Source organism: Ostrinia furnacalis, unplaced genomic scaffold, assembly GCF_004193835.3.
Source record: "Ostrinia furnacalis isolate ACB-3 unplaced genomic scaffold, ASM419383v2 OfSCF4125, whole genome shotgun sequence".
In the NCBI taxonomy this organism is placed as follows: Eukaryota; Metazoa; Arthropoda; class Insecta; order Lepidoptera; family Crambidae; genus Ostrinia; species Ostrinia furnacalis.
The window spans coordinates 444,754-464,342 of record NW_021134364.1 but is presented as its reverse complement, the minus strand read 5'-3'; the positions used below and the strand labels follow the sequence as shown (position 1 = coordinate 464,342).

General features: G+C 34.6%; 1 protein-coding gene across 7 annotated transcripts in view; it reads left to right on the top strand.

Moving 5' to 3' along the window:
• The first annotated feature begins 5,495 nt into the window (after window positions 1–5,495).
• LOC114358870 (G protein-activated inward rectifier potassium channel 3) overlaps window positions 5,496–19,589 on the top strand; it is a 38,728-nt gene continuing 24,634 nt past the window's right edge. For 2 of the 7 annotated variants that reach the window (XM_028313013.1, XM_028313020.1), the window contains exons 1-2: window positions 5,496–5,657; window positions 12,276–12,663. In XM_028313013.1, the coding sequence (XP_028168814.1) occupies window positions 12,374–12,663 (290 nt within the window). In that variant the 5' untranslated portion in view covers window positions 5,496–5,657; window positions 12,276–12,373. Of the gene's footprint in view, window positions 5,658–12,275; window positions 12,664–13,413; window positions 13,733–17,383; window positions 17,918–19,589 lie in introns of those variants that run through there. The other 5 variants (XM_028313018.1, XM_028313014.1, XM_028313015.1 and 2 more) reach the window with 5 other exon arrangements.

Here is a 19,589-nt window from a genome sequence, read left to right as displayed (position 1 = left end):
AGCCAGATGAATACAAATAGCAAACATTTATCGAAACTAGATGAAAATATACAGGATTGTGATATAAAAGTGAAAACAATAAAAATGAAGCTCACAACTCTTCAGTTGCAGATGACTGCCATGAAAACAATGTACAACGATCTAATGGAACTCAGGCAAATAATAGTGATAATAAACCCACATTTGCGGCCGCCAAGACCGAGGAGAAACTCCTTTTAGGACTGAATGACGATATAAATTGAGAAGAAATTACTTGTTTGTTTGTAAATATCTAAATAACTAGTGACTTTGTAATCTCGTTTCAAATTGTGTTTACTCCTTCTTAAAGAAAGTACTTTCTGAAATATCGAATATCTAAGTAATTGAGTGTGTATTTTTGTGAAAAGCGGAAAGTCGACAAGAGTGTGAATCAGAACCGTTTTCGGTTTGGTGTTACCAATCTTATCAAAATAATATTAGTACGTGTGTCTAAGGTGTGGCAAATGTAACTAACGGTATAAATTAGTTAAGAAGACTTTACCAAGCCTTATGTATGAGCTATCATGGTGTCATGTTTGTAAACTAATTTTATACATTTTATTTTAAAATTTCATAATACATACCTCTCGAATTGTATGAAAAATTAATAAAATATGAATTCTAAAAGTTGATTAAAATAAATTAAATCCTGAAGTTTTTCTTTTCTGAAGATACCTACACTACTCCTCAATAGATGGCGTTATAATTTTACAATTTCAAAGGCGGTTTGGTTGGGAAAGTTTTTAAAATGCAGTGTGTAGGTAATGCAATCAACAAAAGCAAAAAAATCTCTAAAAAGATTTTTTTTCTTAATTAGGAGGAAGCATAAAAGACGCTTTAATAATCATTTTACGCTACAGTTACGAGTAGGTATACCTACTGTAGGCGCGCGAGTTCATGTCCATCGGGGCCTTCTTACTTACTTATTTACTTATACTTATACTTACTTATAAGTTGCAAAAAATATGGAATAAGTAGATAAGGTTGACCTACTTAATTGGTAATAATTATCGATATCGACATTAGCATAATTAGTTAGGTAACAGCACTACCGCATTCCTCAGGATGGACATGAACTCGCGCGCCTACTGTATGTTAGGTCAGCAAATCACAAGTTCATTATTTTTTCATAGTCTAGAGAACTTCTAGCCGAAGCCTAGACATAAAACATGCATTAGTATAAATCTACTTATTACTACATAATATATGTGTATTATTACTTAGTACTACTTAGTTGAATTTTTTCATTTTGATAAATCTCAAGCTTATCCATACAAATAAAGTACGTTGCTACGATTTCGCCCCGGGTGAAATTAAATGAGACGTAGTTGCCCACTACCAGTAGTGGGAATCTTTATTTTTCTATACAGGTAACTAAAGCACCGGGTAGTTGCGGGTAGCGCAAGACCGGTCCTTGTGGAAATCCGTGAGAAAAGCCTTTTCTTTGTCCAGTACTTCTAGCACGAAAAACTTTCGACTTGGAATCGTTTGCGTATTCGAATCGCCATCAAAAGATTTAGTACGAAAACTAAAACAGCGCCCTTGTGAACGTGTCGTAAAGTGAACTTAGTATGAGAAAAACTTATTTTGACAGTCAAAATTGTCTGGATATCGTTTAATTCGAATGAGTATCGAATTTTGATTTTTGTCGAATACGCAAACGATTCGAAGACGAAAGTTGTTCATGCTAGAGGTACAGAGTCGACGTCCTTTGGCTGAAACGAAATGTACCTACATTCATTCATTTCGTTTTAGCCAAAGGACGTCGATAACAAAAATATTAAACCTGATTTCATACCCAAAACAGTTTTCCGAGTGCCTAGACACTGTCTATACGTGTATGCACGTCTCTAGCGTGGATGCATGCATACACGTTGACATTCGCGCCAGCGCGAAACGTGTTGCCACTCGGCACCTGCCTCCGGTCCGGTAGCGGAAAGAACATCGGCCGTGACAGACGAAAGAGCAGCATTGGCGCGGGGACCGTAATTCGATAATCGGTGTGCTCTTGAACGCGTTGGCAGTCCATCTGTCATGGCAGTAGGGCTGACTTTTGCGGATGGAAATGGGGCACTCTTTGAAATATAATAACACTGCGTTACACGATTTTGGTACCCGTTAAACTGATAGCTGGAATGAATAGGTAATTAGTCGTAGATAAAAAGTTCCAAACATATGTGGTATCCATCACGTCTAGTTCTCGAGGTACAAGTCGATCATTATTTCAACTACCCTCACTTTAGGCGTATAAGAACAGTTGAGGTTTTCGATGATATTATACTTTTTTATTGTTTTTCATATAAAATTTCGATAACCTCGATATCTCTGAGCATATTTTATTTGGAAATTCAATATGACTACTGAACTAAGTGGCCGTCGCAACTGCAAAAATGCATCAAATAAGTTTTGTTTGCGGTAAACACCACTCCACATAAAACTTGGTCTGTTGAATGAAAATTTTATGGCTCAGAATAGAGAGGGAGATGGATTTATGTGTTTGAAGACGGTTTTTTCAAAGTTAATTGACGCAAAACTCAAAGAAGGGACAGTCATGGGACCACAAATACGAACATTGATGAAATACCTAAATTTTGACAAAAAGCTTACTGACAAGGAACTCGATGCCTGGTTATCACTGAAAGCAGTTGTAAAGGGGTTTTTAGGAAACCATAGAGCCGAAAATGCTGAACAGCTAGTTAACAACATGTTAAAAACATACGAAAAGTTGGGTTGTAGAATGTGGTTAAAAATTCACTTCCTTCATTCCCACTTATCTTTCTTTCCATCTAATCTTGGTGCTGTCAGTGATGAGCAGGGAGAGAGAGGTTCCACCAAGATGTAAAGAAGCTTGAAGAACGATTTTAAGGCCGTCGGGACACAACTATGCTAGGCGATTACTGTTGGCGTCTAAAACGAGAAGATTTTTCAAAACACAAAAGACAAAGTTAAAATGTAAAGGTATTTTGGGTTTAAATTGTATGAATTTATTTTTCTTATATTTTTTATACCTAAATGATAAAAAATAAACTTGATTGATGTATAAAAATCTGGTATATTTTAGTAGATTTCTATAAATTATGTTTGATTCTTTCAGTCTTAAACATAATTTGGCACATCCTCAGGGAAAAAAATGAGACGTGATGGGAAGAAAATATCCATGTATTCTTACTAAACGAAAGGAATTAATAAGAAAACGCGACATTTCAAAGCGGGTACTTAATTTTTTTTTCATTTGTAACGCAGTGTAATTTAAGTGGTAGAGCACTTATTAATTTAAGGCACCGCTCTCGTGCCCGGGACATGTGGTCAGGAAGGAAACTAACTCCCTAGTGAGTGTAGAGTCCCTATTCCCTAAGATACCCTACTAAGATATGGTGCAATTGAAAAATCATAAGGTCATTATGGAAATCCACAGTTGAAATGTACAAAGTTTGAATTTCACTGAAATCGCCTGGTTGAAAAACCTTTGAGAAATGCCCTTCAAACAGAAAATCCTAAAAGATCATTAGTTACTTTGACTTATTGTTAGAAAGGTCGCTGAGTGTCTGATTCTCATGGCATCTTATGACATTTTAGATAAGAATACAGACAATTTTGAATGTATTTTATGGCTCTACAACTGTAATATACTATATTCCTGATGGAGGCAGCCCTGCATATCAGTATTCGCATCCACCTGGATATGGATATCTCGCGTTGATTAGTGAGCTGACATCAGCGAGGAAAGACGATTTAACTCAACACGTTCTTGGATGATTTGCTCACTATAGTGGTCACTAGATCGGGTCTAGCTCAGATTATAATTATGCTTTAAGGAAAACAGAAATTCAATTCTAAGAACATTGTTACTAACTCTACTAATATAGTATAGTAATAACTCTACTAATCTAAGTTCAAATTGTTACTAACCAAACTATGGACTGCTTTTGTCTGATAATAAATGATTTTTATTTTTATTTTTTTTTATTTTTTTTTAATTCTTTTACGTATAATATTATGGAGAATCGTGATTATTTTTTGTAGGCATTGCAAACATTGAATTCAATAAATCTATAGGTAACCTAAATGAATGTGGCTTAAAAGTTAAACAAAAACACATATTTATTAATACTTACCTTGTAGGATGTACGAACTCCTATCCATTATTTTATAAATTGTAGGTTTCCACAGGGTGTTAGGTAAATGGGTATATGAGCCGACACTAGCCCATGTTAACATGGGCATATAAATGGTATGGTGAAGTCAGAAATTTGATAATCATGATTTTATTTTTTTTTAATTTTCATACAAAATAAATTTTATACAATCCGATTTGTATGAAAATTAAAATAATTAAAATGAAGATATCAATTTTCTAACTTCACCATACCATTTGTATGCCCATGTTAACATGGGCTAGTGTCGGCTCATATACCCATTCACCTAACACCCTGTATAAGTGTACCTATTATTGACTAGAAAATATTTTAAAATTGTTTTTAAGAATATGTAAGTAGATACTTTCGATCCAAACTTCCACATACCGTCTGTTCAAATAAAATACCAACCGTCTCTACCACTTTCATTCTCCTCAGCACTATGTAAATAAAGTCTGAATTATGTATTAAATAGCCCACCTATATTTGCCTGAACTTGATCAGCCAACAATGAGCCGTAGTCCTCGCCTCGGGCGCGCATATCCCGTTCATTGTTCGCCAATATGCCAATATTTGTTGCCATTCTTCTGCCCATGATGTGGTTAGTCTCTAAGATTATCTTCATCGACCTTACCCACCCTTAAGGGCCAACATCAACCTATTTTTGATCTGATCACTATGCCCATCATCATCCTGTTCTTTCAAGCAATTAAAATTATATGTATTCTGTCTAATTTCAGTAGTTAGGCTACAAACAAAAGTAATCTAAATAAAGATAGATGTATAGTAGGTAGGTAAGTGTTATTACGGTGAATATGTATCTTTCTGAAGTCCTCGTATGACATCTTAACTATGACTTTTGTAAAATCCCATCACTGTGCCATGGAAACGCAATTTAACCGCTTGCAAACCAGTAGGTGGGGGCGTCAACTTTTGACCAATCCTAATGAATGAGTAATGATAGCTGAAGGCGATACACTAAATAATTAACAACGAACTTTATTTTTCAAATAAAGCAATTAGCAGTAATTATTCAAACCAACATGAATACCTAATTACTTGCTAAATGCTAGAGAAGTAAATAAAGAAGGCTTTGCTTTAACTCCTGACTCTACATCTAACAGTTTTAGGCATTTATCGTAAATAATGTTATAAATCCAGTACTTGGAAATGCCATATGTGTGAACATTTCCACCTTTGCATTGCAAATAAAAGGAGCGGATGTTAAATCTTATCTGCCGCAGCAAAAAGCAACATGGTCAATTGTTTTCGAGCGCGTGGCTAGTTAACAAATAATCGCAGTGCACAATTGATGTAGGTATATGCGCAAGAGTGGCCTACACTCAGTCCACGCTATCCTGGCAGTCGGGCCGCACATGGGCATAACAAAGAAGACAACCCTGGCAATACGTAGAAAGGATTGAATAAACTTTTTGTGAGTGAACTGTTTCGTGGTATGCAGTTGGGAGCTGTCCTAAAAAATGGTGATCATCACTGATCTTGGTAAGATCACTTTAAATGCAATGATTTAATATTAGTTTTAGTAATAACAGTCGAATCTATAGTCGCTTTTGATTGAATACATTCAATGCTTAATGTAATAGTTATTCCGATGTAGTCTTTTTAAGGAAAGATTAATAACTTGTTTATTCCACTAGTCAGGTTGGATTGAACGACAGTGGACATGTTCATTTGAATTGTAAATATGGGCATTATACACAGATAATATTGTTTATATTACCAACAGCTGATTAATGTAACGTAGAAGTCACGCTGCGGTTTGTTGAGCATTTACAATAACAAATCTGACACAATTTTTTAGTCATAGTAATATACAAAAAATGGCCTCAATTATTAGGAATTTGTTTCTATATGTGGGAAATATTAAATTCAATCAATTTTCAGTTACAACACTCATCAGTTAATGTAGGTACCCATTACAAAATCAAATATTTGCACCGCGTATATTCAACGCTGTGTTTTGTCTGTAACTGACAAATATTATTATTTTTTAGAACGTTGAAAATCTTATTAATTGCCAGACTCTACATGAATACTCTTAGTTTTAATGTTTCTCATTAGCGTTCTAACAATACTTACGAATCTTTTCAATCAATTAAGTAGAGTCTGGCAACACTATTATCAATTTGGTAACTACTGAAGGTAGTTAAATGATTCTATGCATATCAAAACACTAAAATTATGAATGAAACCTATAAGCAATAATTTTGTATTACAATAAAGCACAACACAATTTCTCGCAAAATTAGTTTTAGGAACTTTTTTAGTGTTTTACCTGTGTTTGTACTTTTTCAATACTATCCAAGGTAAGATTACTTTAAAGGTTTGCTGATCATGCTCCTAATCTCATGCTATTTAATCTTTTCGACTAGGACCACTGAAAATCTTATGCTTAGTCTAGCTGTGTAAGCCATCTTGTATTGTGTGGGTTGATATCACATTCCTTGGGATAAATAGGCGTATGATATGGCTTAATGGAAATGGTAACGACTGACGACTTATCATGCTCGTTGAAGTCCGCATGTTTTGGACACTCACGTTGATTCATATCAGAAATTCTAAAAGAAATAAACAAGTTTTTTTTATGTTCCCTGGGACTCCAGAAATCAAAAGATTTAGGACTAAAAAATTATCTAACCACTGAAGATCGCAGTTTTTATGTCACAGTCAATATTATTGCAACTTACGATGACATGATACTTTGAGGGTTGCCTACGGCTACAAACCTTGCATAATGCAAAATTGAAAATAACTGTCAAACAGGCAATTCTTATTTATGTTAGTGCCCGTGTCAATCGCTTTGTCACGAATGTAGTTGATGTAGGTGAAGTGTCAAGCTCATCCTTGTCATGCGGTATGTAATTTGTGACTCAATGCTTTATTAGCCCGTGGGCAGGGCAGGAATATCTGTTTATCTGACTATAATGCAGACGAAACAAAATAAAAATAGGATGTTTAGTTACTACAATAAAATAAATAGGTAGGTACGTGCTGAAAAAGTTGTGTCTTTAACCGACTATGCCATATATTTTGACTTAGTTAGGTGTAGAATTTGTTTAATAAGGGCTTGTAAAGTTAAACTTGACTCTACATGAGATCTGAAAACTTTTGTCGCAAAGCGAGCCACTAAGTTCTCATCTTGGTAACAATTTGATGACAATATTTTTGTTGGGATTTAAACTACCAGCTTCCAAATAATGAATATCAACTCATCCTAGACAACGTGCATAGACCTTCAAAATTAACAACAATAATAACCTATTCAAAATGAACTTTCTCTTGTTTTAGCTGTTATAATTTCCTGCCACTAGATAAAAGGGTATGCATCATATTAAACGTGTCGTGGGCATAATAGCCATTATTACACACAATGCTAACCGTCCATTAATAGTTTGTCCATAATTTTGTCCGCTTTGTGACAGCCCTGCCCTAAATTGCGAATTCCGCCTATTACTGGATACTTATGTCAAGTTGTGTCAAGAGATAGATGTTTGTCCATAACTAATTTGAATTTCTTTGACCCCAAAAATATGCACTTTTTAAAAATATTTACTAACATTTGTAATTAATTAATTTAATAATAAATTGTTCCAACCAACTATTTTCGTAGCATTACCGAACTTTAAGGTGAGTTTATTTTATACTTATATCGAATATTATCTCGGATATTTAATATCACAACACATTACAATGTTTCCGAGAGGTGTTAACTGCAGTTCTGTGTTAAGGACTTCCCTTCCTTGAATACATTAAAATTTATTGTTTTTTTATTTGTATCTTTGTTATTGTCAATATTCTATCATAAAATAATCATAAAAAGAGATAATATATTTCTGCAGGTAACTTAGGTTTTGAATAACGACTTCAGTCCGATATGACGCAGTTGACCTCATAAGTAAGTACCGAACACAAACAAAGTCAGAGCCCTAGAGCGAACTAGTGCTGCCCAGACGCTATCTTCAATATCGATAGTTTTATTGACTAACATACGATGCGTTTAATTTGTGAACAAACATTAACTTCTAAAAAAAACACTTGTATCTTATCTCTAGTTTCTTTAACAAATTATTTTGTATTTCGAAGGGTTTGCTTGAATGTACGAGTAATTAGGTATCATATTACTTTTAGCATTATTTCCTCGAATAGCGCAATCTATTTTTTAGCTAAAAATCTTATCAGTACCCAACATCAGCACAACTATTTGCTTAGATTATATTTTTATTTGTTTTTTGATAATATAAACTTTCATGCAGCGTCTGTATGTATTTAGTTGGTAAGCCTTACTAAATAAATAAATAAGTTGTCTGTCTGCTTACCGATTTCAGAAAGTAGGTAACTATAACTAGTTAAATGGACTTCACCAAGAGAAGGAGAATGGGCACCTTCAGAAGCGTGAGGAAGCGTTGCAGTGGCGCCACTGTGCCGCGTTTGCCGCACCATAAAGCGCTTCCTCACGCCTCCAATTTGAAGCACCTGAAAAAATAGATGTTGTTTTTCTTTAGACCTAAAGATGAGGATGAGTGTCTTCTCATCGGGTATCGATAACCATAGAGCACCTCTAGTACGAATGTTACAAAGCTCATAAATATCCAGGTGCATTTGTGGGCGAGTGGTTAATAGGGTACCACAGACCACTGGTAGTTGCCTCAAACTGATTATTAATTACTGGTAGACGCGGTAATTGATCGGCCTTCACGTGTGGATCGCGGGCAGGTATGATGTGTGACAGAGACAGCAGATTTGCAACTTTGTTTCGTCAGTTTCATTAAAATAAGCCACGATGAAATAGATTAGTCCATAAAGTAATTTAGTCCTTAGAATATCCATAGTTCCTCTTCTACAAAGGTCTTCTCTTTTAAAAATCAGTATGCAATTGTAACTAAAGACCCTGTAGTTCTGTCTGTAGTAGGTCAATTAATTCAATACTGACTTACTATAAGTAGGTAAGTAAGCAATCAATTCAGCTTACAAGCGCAGGCTATTTATAAAACCTGTCAATCTTATGTTATTCTACATACACGATCTCGTTTACTTACGAGTATATGCCCTTCTGTGTACTAGGTACTACTTGCACTAATCAATTTATCATGCTATACCGTGAGTGGTTTCTGATAAAAGCCGTACTGGATTTTCTCACTTTTATCAATTAATCTTTTATACAAAATATTCACTTGCAAAACACGAAAGTTGTTTGGCTGAAACGAGGCTTATTTAAATAGGAGTCCTCAGACGTGAAGGATTTTTGTGATAGAGCTGAGTTTATGGCGTCTAAAGACTCCAAAGTTTACATGGAAGTTCATGTCCAAAAAGTTTTTTTAGAGATACACAAGTATATAAGTCTCCTCTTCTGCTTAATGCTACTTTGACGGCCCCCATTATGCCCTTCATTATGCCTTATTCATATGCCCTTATCCAGGTTAGCTGGATAAGAGACCACGATAAGCTATCGTCGGATGAACCCAATATCAGCTTATCACACGAGAAGCATATGCGTGTAACTGCACGTCTAATGAAAGCGCTCAGTCTCAATAAAGCAGAATAATTTTACGACGTTTTCCGCAATATACACCGCAGTGGGAGGTAAAGACATCCGATGGGTAACATCCTGAATGTTCCTGAACAAGGTCGTTCCACGATCGCACAGCAAAATTACTGTTTTAGGGAAACGACAGCAAAGTACACCTTCCTGAATTAAAGTGGTTGAGAATAGGATTTGTAAGGCTGTTCACATGGTAACTCTCGCGCCATGTAATTTGTTAATAAATTCTACTTTGGGCTTTAACGCGTATTAAAAACGATGGAGTGGACTGTATGTAGATGGATAGGCCTGCTGGTGGTGATTATAGGTATGCTAGAAGCAAGGAAACACCAATAAAGGGGCCAAAACAGTAGGTATATTGCTCAATACATTAGAACACAAGAGCGTACAAAAAGCAACTTCAAAAATCCAAAAACAATATTAAAAACAGTAAAAAACCATAAACAATTATCAAAAGAGGATTGCTGGCCAAACTGCCAGCAACAACGCGTTCTGTTGTTAAAACATAGTTGCTCTAGCTAGAGAGTGATTCATCGTATGACATAGGAGAGTTAGTTTTGATTTGCTTTTATTGGGCGGGAAATTACAGCCGCAGATAGAGAATCAACAGACGGAGAGCAAGCTGTTCATTACCAATGAGATACTTACCCCTATGTCTAGGTTGCGAGAATGCGACGGAGTGTAATCAGAAAAATAGAGCTTAAGAGAGAGGCGATCGACCAAGCGACATGATGACGCTGCGAGGTGATGACGCCATCCGTCAAATTCTATTAAACCTAGCACCAGCGCCACTTAAAATGTGCCAAAAGCTATGAACACCAGTTGAATTAGAAACCTTATAACAATATTGTAAGATCATTTGACATTTCGGAAGACCACCTTTTGCGGGTAGTTCTCCAGACATTTCCAGAAAAGCTCTCGGCTATTACGAAATAGGTACTTTTTTGTTATTAGTAGGAAAAATAAAGTTGTAACTATGAATACGCAGAATATTAGAGCTTTCGTTTCCGCGAGTCAAGGACGGGTTATACCAATATAACGAGTTTTCGTATTTTCGAACGTCATTGTCAATAATCGAGCTTATGTGTAATCGCGCTTTGACCTTTTGTATTGTTTTTATCAGTTACAAAAAACAAAACCTGATTCAAGACCTACAACCCAAGCAGGTACTTATTGAAAACATAAATAACAATATAATGCAATAATCCTCTTACAATTTGCAACTCCTTAAAAGTAGACAGAATTTACTACGAGAAATCCCAAACGAGTGTTGTCATCTTCGTTTCAAAACAAAGTGTTTTTTAATGTAAAACAAAAGTAGAATAACATGTTGACCGAAATCATATGACGTCAATATTATTTCGTAACGTCAAACTAGGGTGCCCAGATGCAGTATGAGAGAGAATCCAAACCACGTGAAAACCAGTAGAGCTTTCTTCTGAAAAGTTCACGATTTTCCCATATTATATCACTTAATATTAAATAGTGTGTGGCTAGTTTAATCTTAAACTGTTAACTTAAATGACATAACTTGACTCGAAATATTATTTTCCTCAAAAGTTCTCTTGCAAAGTTTTTCATTCATTTTCCGGGATGATTTTCTTCTGATTTTGGACGTAGATTTTATAGTCTAAGAAAAAAAAACTAAATTAGATGTCGTGTTTTGATGCTAACAATAGCATGTTGCCAACCAGTCCCTTACATCCTGCACTTAATTGTTTATCATCAAACGATATTTCCTACTCCGTATGCAGAACGGCAATCATCTAGTACAGTGACCCACAATAATCTATAGACAAACGGCTCGTCATCTCACATGCACCTATTTCTAACGCCCAATTAATTACGCAATAGAATTACGGTTAATTGAATCTGACACGGCAGTTAGACGTCCTCAGCTGGACACCGAGATATGAAATTGATGATGCAGTTCATAGAAACTGTGTGGCTAATTAAACAAACCTAGTCTGACCTTGAGTTGGAATATTGATGAAGATGGAAATGTTGGTACATTTCCATCTTGTTTTCAATGTGTGACCTGGAAAATTCTGGAATTCGCTTACAAATAAGGCGATTGCATAGACAGGACAGAGAGGGAAGCGCCAGTTCTCTCTTTGACTTCTATCCCCATGCATGTAGAAAACATGTAGGTATATTGAGTGCTGTTTTTGACACCATGTTTATGTAAACCGTGTTAGTGTCAGTCAACTAACCACTATTTATTTTAAAAACACAATTTGAAAATAGGTATGCCTACCTCACACATGATTTTAATTTTACAGTCTTTTACTACTCTAAAATTAGTCAAGTGGTGTCATCACGCCCCTAATTAGGCGTTATTTAGTAATTTTTGTTTCAGGTGTAATACACACATTTTAGCTAGGAATAGGTAACTACCCTACTTTGTATTATAAAACTCTATCTTTTAACGTTTGTAGAAACCAACTCGCGCCATCTGTCGATGAGTGGCGGAACGTTTTAACGAATAACATAAATTAAGAAATATTCGTAAATAAGTTAATTAAGTAAAAGCTTCTGAATTTTATTTTTACTCTTTTCAGGTATCAAAACCAGTGCTCGCAAAAGATGACTCTAATCCCAATAACCCTCAAAATGGCGGATTTTGAACGAGTGTCGTGACCGAAACTTTTCGAACAAAATGGTGACAGAGCCATCGTCTTATGAGATGCAAGTCCGCGATGAGAAAGAAAAGGTCAACCCAGCACCATCTGCTGGGAAGATATTCTACCGGCCAGGGGTCATTGAGGAGGAGACTGATGAGACTAGTGCATACGACAGTTCCATGGTAGAGTCACCAATGCTGGGCTTCAGTGGGAGTGGTCTGCTGAGGCCAACCCAGATACACCCTTCCAGCAGCCTTCATAGGATACCGACTTACAGCAGCTCTATAGGACAAAGTACGGTGTACAGACAGGATACTTCATGCAGGTTGGTTGGTTTTCTATTTACTAGTTCCAAGTCATTTTTTTATTAGTAAGGACCTTTTTATCGCTCGTACCATAGTATGGTGTCACTATTTCGTCTTAATTATGTTGGCTGGCACTGAGAAGTGGTGGCAGAAACTCAGTCACTTTTACCAGGCATTTGATATTTACAAGATAAATCTCTCTCTACATTAGACTTTTGAGTGTGAGCTCATCAACTTCATAGCATTCCTTTTGTTAAGGATTTCTATTTATGAACAGGCAGAACTAAAGAGTTCGTGAAATTTTGCTAGTTGTCTTATAATTTTACTAGTCCACTTCGAAATAAAAATAATTTTCCAGTGTAGAGCCTCAGTGCGATATACACTATGGTATGAAGATTAAGCTCGGGATGACCTTGTGTCGTATTTAAAATCGAAAGTTTTCACAAAAGTGAAACTTTTGCTTAGACATCATTATGATATCGAAATCAAATTCAAACTCTATGTTATAGTGCAAATCTAGTAAACTATTGATAAGCAAAAATCACAAGAAAAGATTAAATCTGTCAACTACCCACATCTCAAAGATAATATATCTAAGAAATAGTGCGTAATCTAAAAAATATTTATACTTGCAGTTGTTAGAACACTGATTCCGTTGTAACACTTAGGCATAAGTGTGTCCGTGCGAATCGCAATCCTTGAGGTACCAATATCTAATCAGTGTAAAATGAGATAAAGGAACTTATCGAATTGTTTTGTCAAATAGTTATTTGTTCGTCGCCGTGACTGGCCGTCGAGAATTTATTTGAAAAAAAAAAGAACGAGTTAGAATCTCATTGGAACCATCCTTTTTGGAATCGCATTGTTTTTTTTAAGTGTGGAAAATGTGTAAAATTGTGGCAAAGGCGTAAATAGTGAAGTGATAACAAGACATTATCGCTGTTGACCAAGTTCGTTCTACTTTTGTTTAAATTAATCATCCGAGTGACAAGGTATGTCTCGCCTACGTCTTGCCGGGAGCAACTCCGTAAGAAAATTTTGAATGATTATCACATCTTAGTCTCATGGGCATAAAGCTGTTAAAATTAGGTGAGTACCTAAAGTACTTTTGCAATACTTTTATAAACTACTCTAAGGCTGAATTGCACCATGTTACTGGGCCATTCTTATTCTTACGCATTTTTGTGTGAGATGTAAGAATAGCATATGTTTTTAAAGAAAATCAGTGCACTGTATATTAATTTACTTAGTAAAATACCTCTATTAACTAGGCCCAATATCATTTTTATCATAAAACTATTAGAAGAATATTAAAAAAAAGTTACAAGTCCAAAATGTCACGGACCGTGTAGTGTGAGATTCCCGGATTTGGACATAAAATATTTTTTTCTGAAGAGATGTTATGTTATTTTGATAAATATTACAGTAATTATGCAAGATTAATACATGTTATATAAGACTGTTAAAAATTTATATCAATAATAATTACCATTTTTGATTTTGAACACCAAACATTGTGTGAGCAGTTTTTGTGTCACAACCACGTGCGCCACTTTAAATATGCGTAACTCGGTAAAAAACTATATTTGATATTGACATCCCTTGCTAAGTTTTTTTAGAACAGTAACATTGTCATCTTATTAGATTTGCAAATGGCTGAACGTAGTGAGTGAGCCGCAAAAAATTATTTCCTATTTATTTGAAAAAAGGGACAACCATAACACGTCCATCCCGTGTACGGTTTTTAAAGGTAGGTATCAATGTCACGCTATTGTATAAAACATAATTATGTACCTCATGCAGTATAGTTTCAGATAATTGCACAAGATCTGCTAATTCACAGATAGTTTTTTGGATATATCGGACACGTTCCAAATTGTCACGGCCATGGTATTAAAAATGTGTCACTACCGCAAACTATTTAAGTACATGGTCGTGACATTACAACGCGTGGTTGTGACATTCTATTTTTATTATTTTAATAGTTTTTGTTGTTCTGCTAAATTATTTTGTGTATTGTGCAATTTTTAGGAGTAGCCTTTTAGTAAGTGTACTTATTTTTCGCTAGTATGATTTTCTAGATGCCACGAAGGAAAAATTATTGCACTTTCTCATTTCTGCAGTAATATCAAATTTTACTGAGATAGCTCCCGGTAAAGGCCCTGCAGAGGTGATCGGAGTTGTTTTAAAAGGAATTGCTATTAACCATATTTTTAGTGGTACGGTGACTATGAAACATGTTTAAGTTGTCAAAACCAACTGTTATGTGAATCCTACAGAAATCTCATTTGATACTCAATTAGGTACTGTGTTTAAGATTTACTAATTTGTTAAGCATATCATATCGAAACCATGTAGGTAGCATATCGGAAGCATGATCAGATAGTGCCAATAATAAAAAGTCAATTTTTTTATTATCTAGTAGATATATTAACTACCTGACGGTATTTTTGATCTCAATTTTAATTAAATTTTTGGATGTTCAGAAAAAAGTACATATTACCAAATAACACCTTTGTTGATGAAACGAATTTAGTGTATTTTATTGTTAATCAATTTAAACTATTATGATATAAATTTAACAACATAAATATTATTATTTACAGTAAAAATGTAAAACTGTCACATCCGTGTCATGCAGTGTCACAGCCGTGTTTACGTAGACTATTTTGTTTCCTTTCCGAGGGCTTTAAGGTTGTCCATATACATCAAAAGTATGCTTTTGGTTTATACTTTCGATAAACATCGCAAAAAGTTTAAAAAAAAAATCTTTAATTTTAAAAAAAAAATTGGCACAAATTTAAGAAAAACACCGGTTATTGTTACAGTCACGGTTAAAGTAAGTTGGTGCAACTCAGCCTCAGTTTTAAGTACTCTGGTTACACATTAACCAGAATTGCGATTTAAAAGCGATAGTTAAAAACGAGGAAAATAATTTCATCCCCATATAGCAATTAATCTTTTAAAAAAAGTGTTAAGTTTGTAAAGCAATATTTGAAATTACAAATAACAAATCATGAAAAACAAAACGTCATCATAGAGCTTCGGCCACACTTGGCTATGATTTTATGACTAGGTCTATGACTTATGAATAGATATTCTGTGCTACAAGTAGTCCATTGTAGGGACGTAATGTCAGTAGGTAGATTAACTCCATTTCTTACCAAACTATTTCGTGTGGCAACTGCTTTACCTCTTTTTATACATTTTTATTTTTTAATTTAAAAGAAAAAATATTAAATTATACATTACTAGCTTTCCGCCCGCGGCTTCGCCCGCGTGGAATTTTCTCTGTCACAGAAAAACTTTATCACGCGCGTCCCTGTTTCAAAAACCGGGATAAAAACTATCCTATGTCCTTTCCCGGGACTCAAACTATCTCTATGCCAAATTTCATCAAAATCGGTTCAGTGGTTTAGGCGTGAAAGAGAGACAGACAGACAGACAGACAGACAGACAGAGTTACTTTCGCATTTATAATTTAGTATAGAAATAGATTTACAAGTGTTTATTAAGAAAGCGAAGTGGCAGTAAATATGTCCTGTTCTAATCTATTTCTAGTCTAGCCTATGACGAACCAAGGTTCAACAAATAACGGCGAGTTTTAATCAACGTAGTGTAAACTAGCAAGTCCCGAAGATCACCTTTAATCTAGAAAATCCGGCGAAATCTGCAAACACTGATATGAACCTTTTAATCTTGATGAATTACATCATAACACCTTTCCACTACTCGAATGGGATGAAAACGACAATTTGTCGGCAATAAGGCTTACTTTTATCTGATGTTGAACACAAAGACACAATAAAAGGCGAATTATCACGTCACGTCATTTTACAGCGTCATAATAATTTTTAAGAGATTTGACTTATCCTATAATAGTCCTATTTACTGGTCAAATGACACTGACTGCCCTTCATTCAAGAAAATGTTGTTCTGAATTTTTGTTCTAGTTACAACGCGTAGCTTTACTTGCTTGGCTTTTTACTGAAGTTATTTAATCTTCTAAATTGATAAAAATTGAACGAACTATGTAAAGTTTAGAGAATTCGATGTAATAAGTATCCTATGATTGATAATAATAAATAACTTATTTTTAATGAAAAATCTGACACTTCGTTCTACAATACCTAGTTACTATCACATTTTAGAATGCCTATTATGCCACCATTCTAGGATAAAAATCATACTTAATAATTTATCTATCTGCACATGGATATCTTCACACAAAATCCAACAGAAGTTTTCACCGCTCATTTTCCAAATTTCGTAATTCTAAGTGGTCATAATAAGATCTTCTACATATAAAACTAAAACATCTAATAAAATTTACACTTTGAATCATATTATATTAAAACTGTAGAGACTGTTATTCTTTACATTGACTAGAAATATGTTATTTGAAAAACAATATTCGTAGCTACGAAGTTACTTATAATAATGTTACTTATTTTATGACATAGTTATTTACTGCCATACCGATTGCCTAACTAACAGGTATCAATTTCTTAGGATTACTACGTTACGCAGCTCACGCTCCACCGCTCATACAGTGACTACGCCGTAGCAAGATGCAATACTAAACTTAGAAAACGGATAACTTGTACATTATAAAATCAGAAAAAATGCTTAAAAAGCTGAATCATGGTGCTTTTGGTAATTATAAAGGTTTTTTGATCAGAGGATGCGCGCGAAACACGTTCTTAGCCGCGGGCACAATCTAGTACCTATTAAATAAGTATAAAAAAAATCGAGAGTAACTTTATTAATATGTTACATTTTCAGGCTTTCAGTTATTGTGAAGTTAAAATATAGTTATTCTTTTCGCAAGAAATAAAGGAATGTTTCAGAATATTTTAGATTCTACGACCGTGTTTTAGGCACAAACTAAAATCTGCACAGGCAACCCCAGGTGCTGACGCTAGTTATTTACACATTCAATTGGGGAAACCCGTTTTTATCATTTATTGTTTTATTTACATATTTTTAACTATCAGAACACCCACAGCTGAATTATCATAAACTTTTACAACAGCCATAATGCAGTAATCTGTTAATCTGAAAATACAAATATCAGTTCAGACTAAAGAAACATAATCATCTATATTTGTTCAGCATAATGTAAATGTTCCTCGGAATATAATTATGAAGTCAACATTTCAAACTGCACTTTTGAAGTGAATTTACCAAAGTGAACACGAATTCATTATTTATTTATTAAAACTCTATTTAGTCAATAAAATTTCTTCTGTCTTTGTTATAAAACAAAAGCAGGTTAGTACATGGTGGTAATTTTAAAGAAATAATTAAATAAAACAGAAGTGAAAAGGAAAACTTATATGAACTTTAAGCTTTTATCCATTTAAAGCTGTGAGGTGTCATAGATTTCAAGTGAAGCAACCCAGTATCCGTTTTGAGTTTATAATTTCCAACCATTACATACTGACCAAAAATCTCGAAACACTATATTTTTGGACATCACTTAGTCCCAATATGTCCCAGAAAAGTCTCAAGAATGTCTTTTTTGAGACCTTGTGCTTTCTAAGCCCTTATTAAATGACGGTTTTACAATAATTTAAAAAGCAGTCTTTGAGAAGCGTGTAACTTTTTATTAGTACACTTTATAGAGTAATATCCTTTATTGTTTAGACTTTAAACTAATTTTCTTTATAAGAAAGGGTTCAATATATCGTAGCACGTGTATCAGTCAGTCAATTGTCAGGATCTCTAAGTGCGCACGCGCGGGGCAGTGTGATTGTGATTGTATCTAACCGCCCACAATTTGAGACGATTGCCCTCGGACAATCTGACCCTAAATATAGACTGAGAAAGCTGTATACGTTTTCCTTGTTGCTTTTTGTTTGGCTCTAGACTCTAGAATGAACATCTTAATAGCAACTTTGGAGAAATGTTAAATTCTGTTTTCAAAATTCCAATTCTATTGATTTTGGAAGATGAACAAAAAGTACTCTACATATAAATCACGGATATGGTCAGACATTCCAATATGTGATCTGAAAAATGGCTTTATACTAACAAATAATTAAAAATTGAAAATTGTTAAAAGTTTAGATGAAAACTTTCTGAAAGTTTATTTTGAGGTTATTTATATGAGGAAAAACACTTTAGAGAATTGCCTTTTGCCCTCGTGTTATCCTTCTAGTTGAGAATTTGCAAACGACGTGTTAACTTCATTTAATTTCAGTATTTGATCTTCAGGAACTTCTAAAAATGACTCGCAAATATTCAACACGTAGGTGCTTATTTTGATATCACGACTCAAGTGTCGTCTACAGTAAATAAATAAATAAGTCGTGCTTAATGAGGTTGACACGAACTGCTGTGGAAACGTAACGCAAATTATTTTATTATTGAGGACTGTTGGGGACGACTCGCCGAGAAGGAGGAAATCGGCGAAATAGTGGCGCGAACGAATGCGTACACCGTTGCGCGTAAACTGTAAATGTGAATGTTTTATATGTTAATTATTGAATATTTAAGGTTTTAACATGTATTTGATGGTCTCTGTAATAATATTAAATAGCTTGATATATAATTTATGGAAATATTAACCGTTTATGTAAGTTACATAAGTAAAGATGGTAAATGATGAATAATTCTTTATAGAAGATGTAATTTATTAAGGACTAAGTTAAATTGTAATATATAGGGAAAGACGAAACCTATGTACTACTTTTTACATGAAAATAATAAAGAGGACACATATTAATTAAGGAAAACACATAATTAAGAATAAGAAGATAGGGAATCGCTTAGGAGTGAGCGAGATAGGCATGTGAGCGCTCACGGACGCGTCTGTCTGAGAGGGAGGGTTTGAAAGAGAGATAGCCTACATTCGGGCATGGCGATTGGTGTAGATTATGGGCGATTGCCGCGACTAAACCCTCGCTCTCAGACAAGACATAAGAAGCGCGCCTCGAGCCCA